Raw genomic sequence first — 16,381 nt, 5'->3', positions numbered from 1 at the left:
GCAGGATGTGCCTGGCTGTGTTTGAGAATGGATTTTACACTCAAGATTTCTATAAACTCTAAAACATGGGAAATAATTGGGGGGGGGGGGGGGATAACAGTGTTAATCGCCTTGAAAAACGAATTTGATTCCCAAGTTATTCAGTTTCTGATAGGAAATTTCAGAATACAGATATTTGTAAATAGTTGACAAGTTTACTATTCGAACAAAACTTTTACTGTGCTTTTTAAAATGAAGTTTATTGGATTTGGCGTGCCCTAAAACACCGTGAAGCACAACTTTTATAGTAACCACTGCAAGCATATAGTCACACTCACAATAGGTTTTAACCTCTCAGAGACCTGGGGAAAGCAAAGCACATAGTGATTCTGGTTACCTAATCATATAAAACACGCATTTATTTCTAACAACTGATAAAAGTTAATTTTACCTCCCATAGACGAATTGCATTGATTCACTCTTTAAGCTTTCTGTGCACTAATTATAGAATTGTTTAAGCAGTAAGAATGATCTTTCGCACTGTTCAGTCTTGGTTCAAGTAAAAGTAATTGTGGAATATAACAACAAAAAATTTAATAGTTTTGTTTTAAGTATACATACTTCTCAAGGCGAGAGTTCACTGATATGTTGTGATTCCTGTAATACCAGTAACAAAAACTCGAATTTATCACGGGTTTAGATGTGAAGACAGCAAGAGTTAAAGTGTACATCAGTTATAAGTTCAGAATCCTATGTAATAACATTGATAATCATATTTAGTATTTCTTTAACTAACGTTCTCCACCTTAAAAACACAATTCTGGTCATTTGACCATCACCTGTGATTTTTGTAAAACTTAGATTAGAATTTTTTTAATAAACTTTTTTTTGTGCTTGTGTGATATCAAAATGAAAGACAAAGCTCCTTCAATTAGTTCCTAATCATATACACAGTGATATGGATCAGTTAAAAGCCACAGATCTGTGTGAAAGTTTTCCTGGGCTCGAATAACAATTCTCCAGGGTTTTCCAAATACAATTTTGCAGCTGATGTCAACCAGATCTAAAAAGATTCGGCGCCATATTGTTCGATTTTCGACCTCTCGCCGCCCAGGAAGAAAAAAACAGCTTCCCAGCAAAAAAAAATCTGCAACATACTTTGCTCTTGATGGCGATCTACAGAAATGCTTCAATCATTTGGCGTTCTTCAGATCTCATGTGAAAATTAACCTAGTCTTTTAACATGCAGAAACCAATTTTATTTATTGGATCTGTTTAATTCATTGCATTAATATGTGTAACCCCCTCTATTCAATGCATTTTAGACTTGTCTTCAGCGTCAGGAGTCGTATTTCACTGTTTATATTGGATTCAATTAAATATGTGTATATACCAATGTATAGTCTATGCACAAAAACAATATCAGAAACGAATAGAAAATATTTAACTTCATCGCGTTTTTTAACTCGTAAATCATTTCGAGCAATTTATTGGTATTTAATAAGGATCAAACACTTTCAGGACGAGGACTAGGCTCACTGTGAAAATAAATCTGCAGCTACCAATTCAAAACAAAACGACACGCCATGTTACAGCCTTTACCTCACGTCACATTTTAACCAATTATTCCTCAGCCAATGCTCCCGGTGCAACCCTCACACTAAAATTGCTGCTAATTTTAGTGGCTTTATCCCACATATTTACAAATCTATCAAATATTCTATTTTTTGAATTATTTTCTTACTGATTTAAGAATAGATTTCTTTCTTTCTGAAGAGTGACTCAGAGGCCTGTGAAGACCCGCGCTTAAACACTTGCACCCACACACGTTTTGACAAACAAAGGTTTCTAGGCCCCATTGCACGAATTCACTGCGCGTCCCACACAGTGTTTACCAGGAGGGATTGTAAACCGAGCCAAGCCAATGGGATTTATATGACTCCCCTTGAAAACGTAAAAGTGCCCTAATCTGACTAGATGTCTTCGTTTCTCTCCTCACTCAGTCTTCCTGAAGTCACCGGTTTGCTATTTATATAATGTGTTTTGCGGCTTTAGATTTAAAAATAAATGCTTTTCGCCACCCCGCTTTTAGAAAAAAAACATGGTCAGAAAGGAAGGCCAGCCTCACTTCCTGGCATTTGATATGGGGAGGCAAATTCTTCAGTGTGTGCTCCCGAGCCTTAGCTGTCAAGCCCTTCTGTGGGAAAGATTGATCGTGGCCGCTTTCAGTTCCTCCCCGGGTTCAGCTTTTAAAAAAGATATCTATTGTAACATGAATGCTAATTACTTTTTACAATAACTTTTAAAAAGTCCTTATTTCACACAGTCATAAGTATTTGATAAACTAGTAAATTGCAAATGAATTTTCAATAAACGCTCGTAATTTTAAACAAGTTTTCGGATAAAAACAATTTTAAAGCAACCTAAAAATGGAATTTCTGTCCATAAAGATTGGACAGATAGCTGAGTAGATGAATGAATGGGTAGATGGATAAATAGATAGAAAGAAAATGTTACACTAAATTTGGACTAAAATAAAATAGGTTAAAATAGTTACGCAATAGTTTCTCACTGTTTCATGTCTTCCTCAAATTAAAATCTTATACTTACCTGGTTTCAGAAACCTCTTCTCTACTTTGAAAAAATACTGTAATAGCATTTATATCCGTTCGGCAATCGGAAAAAGCGCATTTTGTGAATTGTGTCCAAAGATACAGACATTTAAAGGGATTGGAACTTTCCTACAGACATATAGCAACTGCCTGGCTGATCTTGTGAAAGTTCTATTTTGTTACTGGCCCTCTTGTCAAAACTTTGAAGATTAATGAGGTACATTGTTAATTACCCAAGCCGACAGATTTTAGGTGCAAATCGTCTTCACTTGATTTGCAAAATACTGTGATAGGATTGGGATAATTTTTAAAAAGTTAATCAACATTCAACCTTCTTAAAAGTAAGGAAAATGCACGACAAGAATTGACAAAATCTGACGGTGAATTTAAAACTCTGACAGTAAAAATAAAGTGGAATAATTTTTTTCTCTCACTTTTTTGAATCAATTGCAGAGATAATGGTTTCTTTTCATTAGACACCAAATTGCCATTGGGCAACGCCAATCATGTGACAACGAATTTGGTCCAATTTCAATCTAGTCCTCAGTTTAATAAAGCCGGTCCCCATACGCCTTGTAATATCAGAGAAACAGAATTAAAGCCTGAAAATATTATTTTTTCTCGACCTACAATATTCATAACTTTCTCCATTCGGGATTAAGAAGGCCATGAATTTCGAATTGGAGCGAGAGATTGGTTTCATTAACAGCCAGCCTTCGCTCGCCGAGTGCCTGACGTCCTTCCCTGCTGTCGCTGATACATTTCAAAGTTCATCAATCAAGAACTCGACGCTTTCACACTCGACACTAATTCCTCCTCCTTTTGAGCAGACCATCCCGAGCCTGAATCCCAGCAGCAACCAGCCGCGGCCAAGTCGCGAAAAGCGGCCTCCAAATGGCCCATTCCTATCTGCTGCCGCGGCCGAGTTCCCCTGGATGAAAGAGAAAAAGGCGTCGAAGAAAAACAGCGAGGCACCTCTGTCATTGTCAGCACCGGTCCCTGGGTCCTCTCAAGCGGCGGAGTCTTCGACAGGTCTGCCCAGAGCCCAGGCTCTCTCTGTACCGTTTATATAATCTGGATTTTTTTTTTAAAAATCAAAAATACATAGTTTACAAAACTCAAACTTTAGCGTACCGTATCTGTATTAGACAACGTCTTATAAAGCACGGGTTAATCTGTAATTTTATTGCCGGTTGATTTATGAAATGCATTTCTAATTGACGGATCCAGTGCTTGGCTTTAAAATGCTGATTTATTGCAATATTTTATTTAATGTTGTTTTAATATGCGATTTGTCTTATATTGTGAAAGTGCTTAGATATATTGTAGATCCTGACGTTTGCATTTTCGGCGGCCATGTTGATCAAACTCTTATAAGCTGCAGGAACTCGAAAAGGGTAAAGATGTGCCCTGCTGTACGAATTTGTCAATTTGAGGATATTTATTTAAAGGGTAAAGATCCTTGTTGACCAGCTGGAAGAAAGAGACCTTTACAAAGCTCATTTCAATGTAGTTTGTGAAAGAATGGCTTTTGCCCAACAGAAGTGATTTCAATTCTTTTCAATGTGCATGTAAAAACCATTTACTCTCACTCCTCCTCACGCTCTTTCTCTTTCTCACTCTCTCCACTTCTCCTGTTAGAAAGCCAGGGTGAGCAGGATAACAGCAGCAGCTCCCGGAGATTAAGGACAGCCTACACCAACACACAGCTCTTGGAGCTAGAGAAGGAATTTCACTTCAACAAATATCTGTGCAGGCCACGCCGAGTGGAGATCGCCGCCCTACTCGACCTGACCGAGAGGCAAGTTAAGGTCTGGTTCCAGAACCGACGCATGAAGCACAAGAGGCAAGCACAGTATAAAGAAAATCAAGACGGGGAAGTTATTTTGTCCAACAGCTCGCTTCCAGAACACGAAGCCGAGGATTCGTCGCCTTACACCCAACCCGTCGAAGCATCAGGAACTTACTTAGAAAACAAAAACTGCGCCGACCAAGCAAGAAAGCAAAGCCAAAACACACTTAGCAAAGAACTCCAAAACCTGCAGGATCTGACAGTGTGCGGCGGCAGCGATGGTAAAGCCAAGAGCCCCCTTTATCTAACGGCAAGTGCTGAAAACGGGTTTACAACAGGCCAGAATTGTGCTGGTCTGGACACGCTCAGCCCGGAGGCGCTGGAGATGGTCTCCCTGCCAGATTTAAACATGTTTTCTTCTGATTCCTACCTGCCGTTCTCTGATGGATTATCTCCCAGTTTGCAGGGTTCCATCGATAGTCCTGTGGATATCCCCGAGGACAGTTTTGATTTTTTTACCAGCGCTCTCTGCACTATAGACTTGCAGCACCTCAATTATCAATAGCGATTCGCCAAACATAGGGCCAGTGTAGCAATTCAGCCATGTTTAAAAATGTTCAGTATTTCCTATTTTAAATTACAATAATGTGGAATAATAAAAGTCTGTGTGATATAGGATTAATCTCACAGTAAATAATTTATTCTTCAGCCTTGACCTGGAGTCTACAAGAATTGCAGTCTTTAATGCACAGGTATTTGATTAAATACGGTTTTATTCAGTTGCAGTTTCGTAAATTGTGTCAAGGCCGTGGAAAAAAATTGTAGATTCCCCTTTTCACTAACTCAGGAAAACATATCTCGGAATTGTACTTATAGTAAAGCTGCTTTATCTTATAGCTCCCAAAAGGACAACTGTGACGAGTTATTTCATGTTTTAGAGGTAGCATATTTATTGAAAATTCTGAAATAGTGAATTTTAAATTATTTATTGTACATTATTTTCATAGTTTAAATAAAACGACTTAATTCTTTAATGAACCTTCACTGTCTGTGTTTCAAGGTGGCTGTTAGTGTGCTTACTCTATTAGAAATATATGCACCGTGATTTAAGACAACAATAGCTTGTGCAGAAAATATTCGCTGTAAAAAAAAATAACGTAAATCACAATATTTTTATCTAAGGAGAAATGTGTCTATCCTGAATACTAGGTTGGTCGCGGTAGATCTACAACAATAAAATCGCAGGTGTCATATAGTCTAGTAAATGGGTTGTATCAATCCATCGCTTTAAGCAACAAACAGGATGGATAACCATATGTTTTAACCTCCTTTGGAGCTCTCCTTTCCGCTATTTTTGCTGTCAATTGTACATGTTTTGCGTTCACTTCACGTTCCAAGACGTCTTAGTGAAACGGCTATACCAAATGTGTATTTTAAAAGATAATTGTATGTTTGAATGTTAATTTAATTTCTCGCTGTGTTTAACCCTCCTCCCTCCCTCTCCCCACCCCCGCCCCGTTAGTGAATGAACAAATCAACAATTATTCAATCAACTCCCCATCCAGGCGCTCAATGAGATTCCCAGCTCCCTGACTTCGCCGATTTCTGAAAATAAATCTTCTAAGAACATTGTAGAGTGATTCTATAGATAACTACTTGAAGAAGTAAAAGATGAAAGGATGAGGGAAATTCGGTTAAAGTAGATGCCTCCAACATGAAGCAAGGGCCACCACAGGCTCGATGGGCAGAATGGCCACCCCACCCCCTGTGCTGAAATGTATGTTATTCGATAGAATTTCTATTTTAATTTTTAGCTTAAAACAGTATTTAAGCAACTTAAAACATAAAACAAGCCACCAAAAATGTGGAAAACAATTATTATAAATACAGACCTATGGGGAGGGGCTCAATGTGATTCCTTGCCCATCCTTCCAAACGAATCCGCTTCTTTTCACTAACCATTGCTGGCTGAAAGAATTTAAAGGACACTTTTAAAAGATAATAAATATCTCATTCTGTGAGGATCTCCTGAAATTTAACCTTGTTTAGTTGGTGCAATGTGTTGTTTCCAATGCCCCGGGATTGTATGTATTGGTGTAATTGCCAAGTTCTTTCTCTCTCTCTCTCTCTCTCTGATATATAACACTATGGCGAAAAATGAATGGCGAGAGAGGCTGAGACCGCGAGGAAATTAAAACGTAAACTTTGGCGAACCAGGAAAAAGGATAAAAGAAGTTAGGGAATAAAAGCAAGAGGAGGTGCTGAGACATTAACAGAGGCCAAGACCTAGGTTAAGACAGGAGAAACATTGTCCGAGCCTGAGTGGGAAATCTTCGCCAGAAAATAACTAACAACATCGATCATCAGTTCATTTTTTTAATTTGCAATTGTGCTCTACTTTCCCCCCCCCCCCCCCCCCCACCCCACGCCCTGCCAGGGGAGCTTTATTTACAAGATGTAATTTTTTTTAACTTAAACTCATACATCAAGCTGCTTTATGAATGGGGGGGGGGGGGGTCATCTCGAGAAATCAATCGCAGTGACACAAAAAATAAATCATATTACGCATTTGCCTAGTCACGGGTGTTCCCCAAGCAAAGGCAGAAATTTGGCCGTGCCTTGGGAAATTCTGCTTAGACCAGGATCACCGGATCCGCCTTGTCCCTTCAAAATGGCGCCGTGCGTGTACCAGGCAGAAAACACTCTACTGTTTACTGATTTATTCTACAATATTTTCATCTGCACCGGTTTTTTGTTGTCTTTGTTCCATTGTATTTTAAAATCTCAAGTTTTGCTTCCTATTTATGCTTCTTAAGATACTTTGAAGCACTTACACAATCGAATTCTCTTTTACACTCCCTCATGTCTTAACTTTTCAGCGCTATCCTCCCCCCCCCCCTTTGTCTCGTGTTCCTTCAATTATTCTTTTCGTTTATCGATCTTTGCTTCATCTTTCGTATTTTAGGCGCTGTTCCTATTTGAATAACTCTCTGCCTCCCGTCTAACGCTACTTATATTACAGGCTGCAGTTAGCCTGTTAGTGCGCAATGGGTTTTCAAAAAATACAAATCACACAAGGAAACATTCTCGCCTGGTCACTAGAGGCAAGGCAGCGTTTGTGGTGTTTCTATAACAATAGCACGCTTCGGGTTTTCAGCATCTAAATGGAAGAGTGGTGAGCACAGTGAAAAACAGACATAAAAAAGATGCAGAGACAGAGAGGAAGAATAAATAAACGTACGAATAAGCAATTTTTTTAAATAGCCAGAGAAGGACCCAAAAGCGAAAGAGAAGAAGTTTGAGGCCAAGACATACAAAGTGACACATAGAGAAATATACTAAGAGATGGAGAAAAACAGGAAAAGGCAGAGACAGACACAATGAGAAGGACAGATAGAAACATGTGAAGAGAGAGAAAGCTCCATGGCTATTAAGAGATTCTAAGAGCAGATGGCAGAATTGGCTCCCTTGTACAGAGGAATTCTGTTCACGTGTTTAATACAGTTTGAGCGCGGGGACTCCAGGAAATTCTAGGATTTAGTCTTGCCATGGAGTTATGTGCTCTTCTTTATTCCGGTATAAATGCATGACAGTTTAATTGAGTAGAAACTCCTTCAACTTACGTGTGCAAAGCTTGACGTGTTATCAATACAAATCTCTAACGAGCGCTTCTTTACATAGCATAATGACCAGTAAAACTTGCTCCACGTCCAGGGAACACGCCAGTGACAATTACAAATCAATTCTACGCCCACAGAACAGCTTTAATAAATGGGAACTAACCACTCAATCCGACCTTCCTTAAAGACATAGTGTATCCCTTTTTTCTCCTCCTACTTGTCAATTTCTGATCAATTTCATAAATTTAAAATCAATCGTTCAGACATATTTCTCCATGTACTCTGATTGGCTTGGAAACTGGGAAGTCAATAAACAGATAGCTGAAATAAAACTTAAATATAATTTTTTTTTAATTCTATAATAAATTTAACAATTAAACACTAAATGCCAATAATAAAACGATTACATGAGTCAGAATGACAAATGCCAGGTACTGGATTTGTATATTACTAGTCTCTAAATTAGACCTTTAAAAGCCTTGGGATACAGTGAATAGTGCTTTAAAGGGGCGGCCTGTTGGTTACACAGAAATCTACAAATCATGTGCCAGAGTGAAGGACTCCTATTGCTTCTCCATATTGAGCCGTCCATTAATGGTGGCTGAAACATTACAGCCTGCAACACACCGCATGGTTTCTCGTTTTTGAAATGTTCCATTTCTTTTTTTTCACATCGCTTCACTTCCCATTATATAGAGGGGGAAGTACTAACGACCATAAGTGTATTTGTGCACATATGCTATCCCATCAGACCTTCCAACATGGACACACACCGCTAGCACACACGTCACTATAGCAACTGAAGCGCCCGAAGCTTTTGCCTGAAAATAATGCATTACAACAGATTTTAGACAAGACACCAACTTTAACAGTGCAGCATCTCGCCTTTCTCGCTATTACCCTAACAGACAATCCCGTCGGCTCTTTAACCCATTCTCTACCAGGACCTCGTGCTCTTTTTCTCTCGGCCTTCCCCCTTCCTTCCTCTTATAATCTACTGGCTTGATGTCACCTAACTACTTCTTCTTCTTCAGTTATCTCATCTTCATTCATTATCTATCTTAATATTTTCAAGCTTGTTTACATACCGGTTTTGACCCTTCGTCTAGTTTTTTTCCATTAAAATGTTTCTGATTTATTGGATTATTGTATTCGAGATCTTTCAACAAGATAACCCAATGGGATTTCACATCTGGTTTAGATTGGAGCCTTGGGGGTGGGGGAACAGGGTACAGAAGAGGATTTTTAAGGGGGTCACAGCACAATGCTTAACTCTGCTCTGTGATTAGAGCCATGGCATGCTTATCGCTTATTGAGTAGGGCAGATGGGACATCATGTGGTACCTCAGCCATCAGTGCCCCGTCAAGACGGCATTAGGGTATCAGTACCAAGTTGATACATTGATGAGGAGATGGAACTACTTTTCGCTTTGCAAAAAGGTCATGAAGTTTTTGATGCAAAAATTAAAAAAGCACATTTTATATTTCTTAAATAAGGCACTTTTGTATTCTTTGCAAAATATTGTTTACTGTAAATATTCTTCCTCTACTACAATACAAGAGGTCATACTATTCTGAAATAAAGGCTTGACACGAAAAGGGGACAGGCTTACATTTTCGTAAATATATATTCAGAACAATAAAGGGGTAAAGAAGTGGGTATTAGCGTCTCTCAGTGAACTTAATCCAACACTATAGCTTTGATAGACACTCAGATAAAAGGACTCACAGAGATATGATTTGTGCAATCACATTGTTAAAGGAGGTTGACATAAAAATGAGATCGACATCAAGGATTGTGTCACTGTTGGGGAATCACCGAAGATCTGTAACAGCGATTTAAAATATTGACTGAGGGCTTCAGTCACTCTCTAAGAATGTTACAAATCTGTAACCCGCGGCAGCAGGGGCAAAACAAACTTGTAACATCTCATTGAAAAGCGGGTTCTCCAATCCTGAATCAGTCAAGTTTCCATGTCTCTGCTGCACTGATAATAACTACTGCCAGTGGCATTTAAAGAGAACGAAAACGGATTCTGAACACACAGTTGCAGTTATGACCAGTTAGTATGGTTCAATTAGTTTCAGTGCATGATAGACGTTAGCTGATGCGTTCTTTGCTTTTAACAAAACAGATTAGAATCTGGACCAGTGAAAGTGAACGTATTTTAGTTCACTTCAACTGAATACTTGTAAGTAATATTGTATAATATGGTATCAAATACATCATCCCCGCTTCCCAACTATCCTAATCAATAAAATAATCCAGTATGGCTTGAAAGTACTATTCATTTCTGTCAACCACCTTCTTTCCATTTACACGCAGCTTAAAATGGAAATTGCTAGTTTATTAAGTAATTCGTGTCAGTACAGTTATTTTCAAATGATTAATTAAACGTCGTTCATACTAGGTGGCAGGTTGCACGTGGGTGCAAAGTCGGACACAGATCTAGTTTGTCAAAATGTAACACATATCGAAAACACGAGCAGGGCTTTCTGCTTCATTGTGGTTGGACATTGGACAGTATTACTGGCCCAAAAGTTTTACTCGCCAAAGCTTCCTTTATTCAACCAACACTGTCTGCATCTGACATCGTGCATGAGCAGCTGGTAGATGCACCGCATTTGTGGCGCTCACTCCCAATCCTGTGCCAGCACCTGTTAAATCATTAGCCCCAGTGAAACCCCAGCAAGTGGCTGTATTTGGGACATTGCTGTCATGAAACTTTGTTGAGTTACTTATACAATGTATTGCAAACCAATACATTAGATCATCATTCAGTGTTAGGGACCCCGATCGGGATTCTGACAGTTAAAATTACATCTGCAGGTCTAGTCTAGATGTAATATACCTGTTATGGCGATATGCTTTAAGTAACGTATCTCTGTCTCTGCCCAGCTCACTTCGTGCACCCATTGTTCTTTCTTCTCTTTTGCTTTCTCGTTCTCTCTGTATCTCTCTGGTTCTCATGTTTCTGTGTACCTTTCTCTGTATACAGTCCCCTCTTTGCCTCTCTTTCTTTCTCTCTGTACTTATTCGTCTGTGCCTCTCTCCTCTATGTACTTCTCAGTTCCTATCCCTTTCCCCTCTCTGTATCTTTCCCTCTGTAGCGCTCCCTTTCTATCTGTACGTATCCATCTATATCCTCATTTCCCTCTCATTCTTTCTCTCTCTCTCTCCCTAAAGGGAAAAGTGCAGTAAGCAGTAGCAAAATGGAGCTTACATCAAACATTTAAATTGCTGGCTGCCAGAGCTGCCTTTGACATATGGATCCACCGACTGAATGAGTGAAGGCAAAAATAATGTTTCTTGAATTCGGTGACAGTGATAAGGTATCATTATGTAGAAAATATAAGCTCTCCATGAACCTAACAGATGGCGGGCGACGAGCAGCTCGAATGTCTAGGTGCAACAGTGACACATCACATACTGTACAATTAATCTTTTTCTGTTAACTGAGTAAATTAGTATAATTGTAGGCCCCGGGCTTCTAGCTAATCACCACTAAACTGTGTGTATATATGTGATAACCCAGAATGTAAAGGGAAAACCATCTTATTATGTCAAACATATTAAACGTGCTTAAATGCTGAGATAATAGTACATATCCTGACAGCTCACGAAACTAGACTGTGAAGGACATTGTGTGAGATGCCTTCAATTCCGGCAAAATATGAATAATCACCATTCACTTTGTCAAGCTAGTCTGCCACTTTTAGTTAACTTGGGTTTGCTGACTTAGGTAAGATACATCTCAAAACTTTAAACGAGGAACTATTTATGATCCATAGAATAACCCCCACCCCGGTAGAATCGTCGAAACTTCAGTCTGAGTGCTGGAAAGTAATATATGGCACCCACTGAGAAATGAAATGACTGATTTCTCCCGTAGTGCTGTCAGCACTGCATCTATTACAGGTACCCATAAGCTTTATGACAAGGCTAAGAGTATATAAGATGAACATTTCAAAGGTTTTTTAGAAACAAAAATGTTTTTTTAAATTCAAAAGCATATAGGCTATTCAACTTACATTCTTGATTTAATATATTATTGATGAATTGATTGGATGTATTACTTTTGCAAGGCAATCACTTCTTCACAGTGGAAATAAGCCTCTTAAATATACATTATCTTTGTTTTAATGGTGTAACCAGGCTGAACTCTCAAATTATAGAAAGGATTCTATCGGATTGGCATCGTATTTTTTATGTTTCGTCTTTCATTGAATTCCCTACACAGTTTCACTGAAGGAATAGGAATGACAGCATGGGTATGTTTTATTGCATTACAATTCTAAATTTAACCCATGGTTTTATGACTCTTTAGCAGATCCCAGCGAATTACAAAATTGGGACATAAAAAACGGTAATTAAGCAACATGCAATTCTAACTGGGTAATGCTCATCTATATTACATTTGTTATGAGACCTTTTATCAAACATCCCATGAGCAACATTACCTTTCCAAAAATCATATGGACATCTCATAGCTTTTAATGTACTACAGAATTCACCAAAAGATCGTTGCAATTCATTCAAAACGGATGCTTTATTTTATAACCCCTCCCCCATACAATTGGCTCTATTTTTCTCTGTATCCGTGCTGTGATATGTTAGATTCATTTCCGCCTACTCCAGACTTTTAGAACAAAGTTAAGCGAGATGCTGGGCACCTTTCAACTTGTTTACTTTTTAAAACTAAAAACGGCTCAAATCGACTATAATGCAATGGTTTGTTCCTTGCAATGTTGCATTATTCAAATAAAACATTAAAATATATATTAAATTACCTACTTGAGCTCTGCTGGGCTGCAGGAAGATAATATGCCCAGGTTTTGTAGGCAGCTGTGGTTCTTGGTTTGAACAAATCTTTTTAACACTTTAAAGACAATCTTGAATAATTCCAACTTTCTCTCCCCCCTCCCTTTTTCTGAAGGCTGATTTGACGTTTAAGTGTTGCTATCAGATTGATGCGGATAACTTTGATTGAAAGCTTTTGTGATGTAAATGTCAGCGGGGTGATGGATCACCTCATGCAGTTCACTAACATCAGGAGGTCCCTTGCCATTGGCGACTCGGGGTCACGTGAATGTCCTCTTGAGTGAGATCGTTTGATTGCCAGCGAGCCATGGACGAAGTTTACTGGGTGACATAGTGCCTGGCGTTTCAGGGGCAGGGAGATACCGAACAGGTTGACCGTCCATCACTGGCAGATGGACAATACCAGGATGAACTCCTTCTTAGAGTACGCAATTTGTAATCGTGGGACGAGCGCCTACTCATCCAAGGGTTACCACCATTCAGAACAAGGGATAACAGCTTTCGCTCCTTCTGCAGGTAACGTTGACAATTGCAATGGTGATGGACGATTCTTAGTAGGAGGAAGCGCGCACAATGCACTCCAGCATCAGCACCAGCCACCCAGTTACTCGCATCATTCCAGTCTAGGAAACCCATACACCGGTTCAGGCCCCAACAACTACACCGCCCAAACTTGCAACCCGGGTTACAATCACCATTATTTTTTCAATCAAGAATCGGATGGGGCGTACTTTCAAACCTCGGGGTACACTGGCAATGTAGCATCCACTGTCAATCCGCTTTCAGACGGTTATTGTGCTGTCTCAGGGCCAAGCCAATATCAGCATTCCTACGGCCAAGAGCAACAGGGTTTGGCGTACGGGACTTATGTTAATCTGTCTCCATCTCAAGAGGGGGAAAAGGAACCTGGCTGCATCTCTGATTCATCCTCTTCGGGCCAGACGTTTGACTGGATGAAAGTGAAAAGAAACCCTCCTAAAACAGGTTAGTATGAGCAGCTCTAACCTTAACCCTAATCCTTACCTTACCTGTAAGTGAGCCAAGGAAGTGGCGGAAATCCAATTCAAGCACTTTCCAACTTTCACAATGTAATTCTTTCAAATTGTAAAATATCATTGACGTTAACATTCATTGGCTTCTGAAAACGTCTAAAGTACATTTTTAAAAAGTTCTTTGCCCTCTCTTTGAACTTTGCAAATTAAGAGCTACAGTATTCGAATGGTTTTGCAGTAACCCATTTGCTGACGCCCCTCCCCCCTCCCGGAATCAATTTCAGTAAATAAGAGCTAAGCGGCCGGTTGATTCTGAATTTATGAAACTGACCTGAAAATGACAGGCAGGTTGGTGTGGAAAGCGGGTCTGTAGCTTTAACTGTGAAGTGCACAGGCCTGTCCGTGTAACTCCACTCGGCGAAACTTGATCTCTGTGTATAAGTTACCCATTTTAAGATGTGTGTTTCACAGTGAGTTGGTTTAGTGCACTTCACAAAAGAAGTTGGGCCCAACATTTATTAGATAAAACCCAACGGGAGGGAGCGAGTATTTCGCATTTGCGTTGCAGTGGCTTAATTAAGAGTTAATGTTCTGTTTTAAGAGTCCTGTCCTTGAATAAGATGAGTTGGATTCAGCCTAAAAGCCGTGTGCTCTTTTTTATCTTTTGCTTCTATCAAGTTCCGGGACAGTCAAGTGCTGAAGTTGTTGGTTAATGGTGGTTGGGGCGGGCTGTGGGGGCGTTTGCTCATGTAGGGTCCATCTAATTGTTTTCCCTTTTATTTTTTTCAGCCAAAATTGCTGAATACGGATTGGGTGGCCAGACCAACACCATACGAACCAATTTCACCACCAAGCAGTTGACTGAGCTGGAGAAGGAATTCCACTTTAACAAGTACCTAACCCGCGCCAGGAGAGTGGAGATAGCGGCCACGCTGGAGCTGAACGAAACCCAAGTGAAGATCTGGTTTCAGAACCGCAGGATGAAGCAGAAGAAGCGAGAAAAGGAAGGATTCGCTCCCCACTTCCCCGCCAACGCTGCAAAGGAGCCGGGGGACGGATCAGACAAGTCATCAACTACCTCGCCATCCACATCGCCCAGATCGTCGACATCAGAGAACATCCACACCTCTTAACTCAAGCTATCAAAACAAAGAGCAATACCTTTCAAAAAAAGGGAGAATATGACTTTAATTTCCATCATTACATTTTACTGATGTTAATGGCCCTCCCTTTCTGTGTTATACTTGTAATAAACTCAGGGAAATTACCAAAAAAAAAAGTTAGCATTGCACTTTTCACATGTTTACAATGCGAGAATCCCATATTTTGATACCGATGATTGTAATACGACATACTGTCCGGCTGGTTGTATATATATTTTTAGCTTGCGATTTTGACTGCCAGCCTTGTTATTGTTAACTTTGCAGGGAGTCTGGCTTCATAGAGCCTCGCTGTCTATGCATAGGTGTAGATTTCAGTCTATTTTGTATTTAAGAATCCCGATTTCAAGCGGGATTGTTTGTATATATCGGAAATTGCGATGAAACACCTTTATTCTGCAGTGTGAAGTGTGTTTATGAGATCTGTGGTACTTTTTGTGATTGCACTACTAATACTGTAACAGGGTTATCGATTAAAAAGATACATGCTAGGTGTAGAGAGGAAATGGAGAGTTTAAGAAATTGGTTGTAGCAGGCGCATGTTAAATGTTAACAGACAAATACTAATATCGTTCGTTCACTTTTTGTGGCATTTTCTGTTCTTTCTGTTGCTTGATAAAAGCTTAAATCAGAAACTGTGATTAGATGTTTCGTTGCGGCAGAACCAAATATTTCCAACAAAAGTGATAATTCCGAGAATATTGGACTTTTCGATTGCTTTTAAGCCTTGGTGCAGGTATCTTTTGATATTATTGTGAGGAAGGCTGGATTCAACATGGGATTGGGTGTGCTCTGGTGGCACATGTGTTATAACGTGGCAAAATGCATCTATGAAGATCTCTGGACATTACTGCTCGAGATGACCAGTTCGCCAGTAATGCCGACCAGAGGACCTCTTCACCAAAAAAAGGGCATCGCCGCTGTCGCTAGACATGGCTGCCAGAGCAATCCTACCCCAGGTGAAGATGCTGTGATTCAAATCTTTTACTGAGTTTTATCAGTTTTGTCTCTCCGCTCGTTAGCAGCCCTCCAAACGTGCTCACCACGCTCAGTCTGCAACCCGAGTGCTCAGCTACCTCATGCCAATAAAATCGAATTGATTATTATAACACACTTTGTTTCTTGACTGTTTTCATTTCTCTTGGCTATTTTCCCTCAAAATAAGACACGTTATGTAGGATGCATCTTTCTAGGGATGGCCTATGATGGAGCTATAATATCTATGACAATACAATGATCCGGAGCCATGTTTTATTTCCTGTAGTTATTGCACTTTGACCACTGTGAAGTATTCCAATCCATAGTCAGTAATCTGTCTGTTGGCAGCCCATAAATAAACCAAAGCACACAACGAGATTACTGGATGGTTGCTTTTTAGCACATGAGATTGACCTTATATTGACA

At 39.7% G+C, this 16,381-nt stretch overlaps 2 protein-coding genes across 2 annotated transcripts; both read left to right on the top strand.

Moving 5' to 3' along the window:
• The first annotated feature begins 3,259 nt into the window (after positions 1 to 3,259).
• Positions 3,260 to 5,421, top strand: LOC147100996 (homeobox protein Hox-A2-like). Its single transcript, XM_085966157.1, has 2 exons — positions 3,260 to 3,623; positions 4,233 to 5,421. Exons 1-2 carry the CDS (start codon positions 3,260 to 3,262, stop codon positions 4,946 to 4,948), a joined length of 1,080 nt encoding a protein of 359 aa, XP_085822283.1. The 3' UTR covers positions 4,949 to 5,421.
• A 7,619-nt stretch (positions 5,422 to 13,040) lies between these two features.
• On the top strand, positions 13,041 to 16,070 carry hoxb1a (homeobox B1a). The gene is made up of 2 exons (XM_085966689.1): positions 13,041 to 13,809; positions 14,607 to 16,070. The coding sequence occupies exons 1-2, from the start codon at positions 13,218 to 13,220 to the stop codon at positions 14,948 to 14,950; spliced, it is 936 nt and encodes a 311-aa protein (XP_085822815.1). The 5' UTR covers positions 13,041 to 13,217; the 3' UTR covers positions 14,951 to 16,070.
• The last annotated feature ends 311 nt before the right edge of the window (positions 16,071 to 16,381 follow it).

This window comes from Somniosus microcephalus, chromosome 24 (genome assembly GCF_052327205.1).
Source record: "Somniosus microcephalus isolate GS21.2 chromosome 24, FLI_Smic_1.0, whole genome shotgun sequence".
NCBI lineage: Eukaryota > Metazoa > Chordata > Chondrichthyes > Squaliformes > Somniosidae > Somniosus > Somniosus microcephalus.
Note: the sequence above shows the minus strand (reverse complement) of the source record. Positions and strands in the feature narration are given on the sequence as shown.

Bases quoted from the DNA above. Each gene is read 5' to 3' on its own strand.
- LOC147100996 (XM_085966157.1), top strand. From the start codon at position 3,260: ATGAATTTCGAATTGGAGCGAGAGATTGGTTTCATTAACAGCCAGCCT. The intron at 3,624-4,232 runs GTCTGCCCAGAG...TTCTCCTGTTAG, and splicing joins AGCGGCGGAGTCTTCGACAG to AAAGCCAGGGTGAGCAGGAT.
- hoxb1a (XM_085966689.1), top strand. From the start codon at position 13,218: ATGGACAATACCAGGATGAACTCCTTCTTAGAGTACGCAATTTGTAAT. The intron at 13,810-14,606 runs GTTAGTATGAGC...TATTTTTTTCAG, and splicing joins AAGAAACCCTCCTAAAACAG to CCAAAATTGCTGAATACGGA.